This window comes from Cyprinodon variegatus, unplaced genomic scaffold, assembly GCF_000732505.1.
Source record: "Cyprinodon variegatus isolate N-32 unplaced genomic scaffold, C_variegatus-1.0 Scaffold105, whole genome shotgun sequence".
NCBI lineage: Eukaryota > Metazoa > Chordata > Actinopteri > Cyprinodontiformes > Cyprinodontidae > Cyprinodon > Cyprinodon variegatus.
In genome coordinates, this window is record NW_015150558.1 from 1462917 (window position 1) to 1467478 (window position 4562).

Below are 4562 nucleotides of genomic sequence, written 5' to 3' on the forward strand. Positions count from 1 at the left end.
GTCCTGTGGAAGAACTGGAAGCAGGTTGGTAATGAAAGGAGACCTGAAGCAGACTTTGGATGCTCAGAGAAACAAAATGTTCCACCTCTTTTTTCTCACCTTCTCACAGCAGCAGTAAACCGCAAAAATCTAAATAAGCCTTTTTTTTCTTAAATGAAGTAAATTTTTTTCTTGACTTGAGGAGGTAAGTGAGACACTTTTTCAATGGAACAAGACAATTTACATTTAAAATAAGAATTAAAAAACAGTTACATTGTCTTATTTTAAGAGTAAAAATACCCATTCCATTGGGAAATCATCTTATTTGCCTTCTCAAATTAAGGGGAAATACAGTTAATTAAAGAGATTTTTACTTATTTCTGGCTTGTTTTTACAGTGTAGGCCCTTTACATCATCTCACAGTAAACCAATGGTCTGAAAACTTCAAATGTTATATTTTAAATCTTTAGTTGGACAGATGTTCTGTGCTGTAAAGAGTTTATTCCAGCAAAGACGAAGCAGAGGCTGTAAACGAGCTCGTTACCTTTCTGTTTGTCCATGTCTGTTTGTCTCAGCGCCGGCTCATCTCCAGTCTCATGTCTCTGCTGAAAGAATCCAAAGCAGCCGGCACAACTCCTCCCTGAACTCCCTCTGTTGGCTCTGTGGGAAGCAGTTTGAGGTCCAACAGCCGGGTGCTGCCTGTGCAAGACCTCAGCGCACGGAGGAGGAGGAGGAGGAGGAGGAGGAGGAGGAGGAGGAAGAGGAGGAAGAGGAGGACCAACAATCTCATTATTTGTTAGCCAGAAAAACAAGCTTAGATTCTGAAATTCTCTCTCTGACTTCTTTCAGATGTGACTGACTTTATTCTGCTGATTTCCTCCTCTGTCCTCTCAGCTTTAGTTCACTTCATTCTCTGTATTTTGGTTTGTGAAACATTCCAGTATGGTTTTAGCTTTTCCCACACTGTTGTGATTTAATTCCTCCTCCCAGCAGTCAAAATGCATGTTCTGTGGTCGTGCATTCAGGGAAGGAAAGGTTCCAGATGTTATTGGTCCCAATTTTCTTAAAGTGTTTCACCAACAGAGCAGACCTCTGCTCTCCATCCTGGACCTACAGAGAATAGTTTAATCCAATGGACCAGAAAGCCCATTAACAACAGCAATAAATAACAAAAGCAATTAACCAAAGACACCGGCCTGCATCTGGACAGAGAAAAGCCGCCCAGTGGACGACTTTATTTATGCCTCCAATAAAAAAAATGAACTGGTGATTTCTGATGGAGGATTTTACACTGTGCCATCCCCACAAACTGGTTTTTATTCCCTACAAACTGGTTTTTATCCGTTATTAAACAGGATGTTTTAAATTTGAGCTCATCAACCCCTAAAGGTGGTTGTCTAAAGATTTAAGAAAGTATTTTATAATCTTTTTATTGTTTTATTGATCCAACAGCTGACATACTGGATTTAGATTATGTATACTATAGGGGATAAGAAGGTGTGAGTATGAATCTGAGGGCAGCCAGATCCATTTCCTTTCAACAATAAAGATAATCTAAATAAACGACATGAAAAACAACATAAAAACATTAATACTGAAATACTATAAAAGCAGTAAACAGAGCTGGGTGTGAATGTGGTGTGTTGGTTGTCAGAAGGACTTGGAGCAGCGCAAGAAAAATAAAAAATATATCAGATTTGGAAAAGGCTAAACTGTTATGTGAATGGATCGGTTGGAAATGGAGAAAGAAAATGAGGAAGACGTGGATTCTGAAGGCTGGACGCCATTAAAAAGAGGGAAAAATAAAACAGATGAAGGGAAGAGAAGTGGTGATATTTAAGGAAGGAAAGGAGAAGTGGAAGGAAGTAGTTCAGAAGATGAAAGGAAAGTTAGGAGGGAGGAATTTAAAGTTTATTAAAACTTAAGAACGAAGAAGAACCGGATAACATCAGCCCCAATGCCGTGTCAAGAGAAACAAAAAAGAAAATTGGAGATGTTGAAACGGTAAAGATTCTGAGATGGAAATCTATTGGTAGTCTGTAAAAATAAAGAATAAGGCTTTTAATGTTGGGAGAAAATAAAAAAACTTAGAGGAGTGATTTATGGGATACCTCTAGATGAAGATCTTAATAAAATGACGAGAAGAATTGTTGGTGGAAAAGTGAATAACTTGAAGAGATTGTCAAAAACAAAAAATGGAGAAAAAAAAGGAAGCTTTTCAATCCTCATTGAATTTAAGGAAAAATAGTTTCCACCAAATATCCAAACAGGTTATCTCAGTTTTACGGTCAGAACTTAGATCCTTAGATCCAACACTTTGTTGCTTCAAATGTCGAAGGTCTGGAGACACAGCAGCAGTTTGAAAGGGAAGCAGAGATGTGCAAAACATCACAAGTTTAAAGAATGGAAAGAAGTACGAGAAAAAGGTTGCAACTGTGGAGGAAAACGTAGAGTTACTAATGGAGGATGTGAAGTAAGGAAGAAAGCAAAGGAAGAACTAAAACTAAAAACATAAGCTTTGCAGAAGCAGCTAAAAATGTTTAAAAAACTGTGGAGAAAACAAAAGTAATGATATTTAATGAAAAACAAATAAACGAGGACATAAAATTAAAATTATATAAGCAAGAATTAGAGCAAGTAAAGTATATAAAGCCTTAAGGACTGTGGTTTGGTGGGAAACTAAAATGGAATATAAATATTGAAAAGATTGTTGATAAATGTAAGAAAGTCTTAAATATTATGAGATGCTTGGTTGGCAGTGACTGGGGAGCAGATAAACAATCACTAAATCAGATTAATACAGGTATGATAAGATCTTTGGTTGAATAGTTTACAGTTCAGCAGCTAAAACACATCTGGCTAAATTAGACATTATCCAACATCTGGAATTAAGATTATTTACTGGAGCATTAAAGCCACATCAGCAGCAGCAATGGGAGAAATGCTGTTAGATTTAAAAAGAACAAAACTACAAATAAATTATTGGTTAAATCTACAAGGTAATAACTTGGGAAATTTTAAATCCATAATGAGAAAAAGAAAAGAAATGAGGAGTTTTGGATGAACAAATGAAAACAAAATAAAAGAATTTAAAATGACCAATTTAGAAATTACTCAGACAGCAATATCCGTTCTACCACCATGGATTCTAGCAGAAGCAATAGTAGATAAAGAAACAAGATAAATCGTACACAGTAGATATTAATTTGAGAGAGATATTTCATAATCCTTTAGTTTTATAGTTTAAACAAGTAAATCGGCGGGAAAGAGTTTTATTCAAGAAAAACTGATGGAAAAATGGCAAAAAGGTGGGATGAAGAAAAACAGGAAGATGGTTTATAAAATTCAGAAGATGGTAGGAAAAAGAAGAAATGGGAAAGAGGAGAGAGAGATAACGAGGTTAAGATTTGAGCAAACAGGACTTAATTAAACACTTTTCAACATTCAAAATCAAACTACCGGAAAATGTGATTACTGTGGAAAATCTGAAACAATAGAACATTTTATACTGGAATGTCACCAATATGAAAGAGAGAGAAGATATATGAGGAGAGAGTGTATAGATTCATTATTATAATTTATATTATTAAGGAAGAATTTAGAAAGTAAACATTTACAAATAAGTATTTGATTTTTAAAGAGAACGAAATTATTTAATAGAATTTGATTATAGAGAGGGTGAATGTAGTTTTTTTTTTGTTGTTGTTTTGTTTTCTTTCTTTTTTTCATTAGAAATTATATATCTGTTTATTAGTAGATAGTCCATCAAGAACCACACTCCATACCAGGAAGTAGCGGTAAGGCTACTAAATGTTTGTTGCCAACCGCCAAGAGAAAGGCGTGAACGGTGGATAGCTCCACTAGGTGGCAGAAGTAACTCTATTAGATGGAATCTGCGGTGAAAAGCAGAGGAAGAAGAAGTAGAAGCGGAAGCGTGAGACCGTGACGGATCAGCGGTTTAACAGCTCTAACCAGCAGCTTAACCAGCAGGTTAACCAGTCTACAGGAGAACCAGACCACTGCAGCTAAGGTAAAACTACAGGTTCTGGTTCCGGACGGTCTGACAGGCTGTAGTTTGATTATTTCTGCCGTAGTTTCAGAGAAAAGTGGCCTCCTGCTGTTAGCTGTTAGCCGTTAGCCGCTTAGCTCAGAGAGGGAAGTCAGCTGATCGGCTTTAAGACTTCTGCTAAAGAAGGTAAACCGCCATGGAACCGAGTCCAGGGTCCAGACTAGCGTCCACCGGGTCGGGTTAGGGTTCCGTAAGGGAGGGTGGATCCGGTTCAAGCTGTCGGAACCGGTCCGGGTCTGATTATTTCCCTGTTTGTCTCCTTTCCAGAGTCACGATGACAGCCGCTCCCTACAACTATTCCTACATCTTCAAATACATCATCATCGGTGAGTCCGGCAGCTCCGACCCAACAGAACCGCACTGATCAGAACCGAGCCCGGTTCACCATGACTCCTCATTAAGAACGTCTTTCAGAACCTCATTCAGTTGCCTTTAGAACCTCGTTCTGTTGCCTTTAAATCCTCATTCAATAGCCGTTAGAACCTCATTCAATAGCTGTTAGAACCTCATTCAA

The 4562-nt window shown here is 37.6% G+C and overlaps 1 protein-coding gene across 1 annotated transcript in view; it reads right to left on the minus strand.

Moving 5' to 3' along the window:
• LOC107084635 (actin filament-associated protein 1-like 2) overlaps positions 1 to 686 on the minus strand; it is a 21178-nt gene extending 20492 nt beyond the window's left edge. The window contains exon 1 of the mRNA XM_015374558.1: positions 524 to 686. Within this exon, the coding sequence (XP_015230044.1) occupies positions 524 to 539 (16 nt within the window). The 5' untranslated portion in view covers positions 540 to 686. The remainder of the gene's footprint in view (positions 1 to 523) is intronic.
• Between the last annotated feature and the right edge of the window lie 3876 nt (positions 687 to 4562).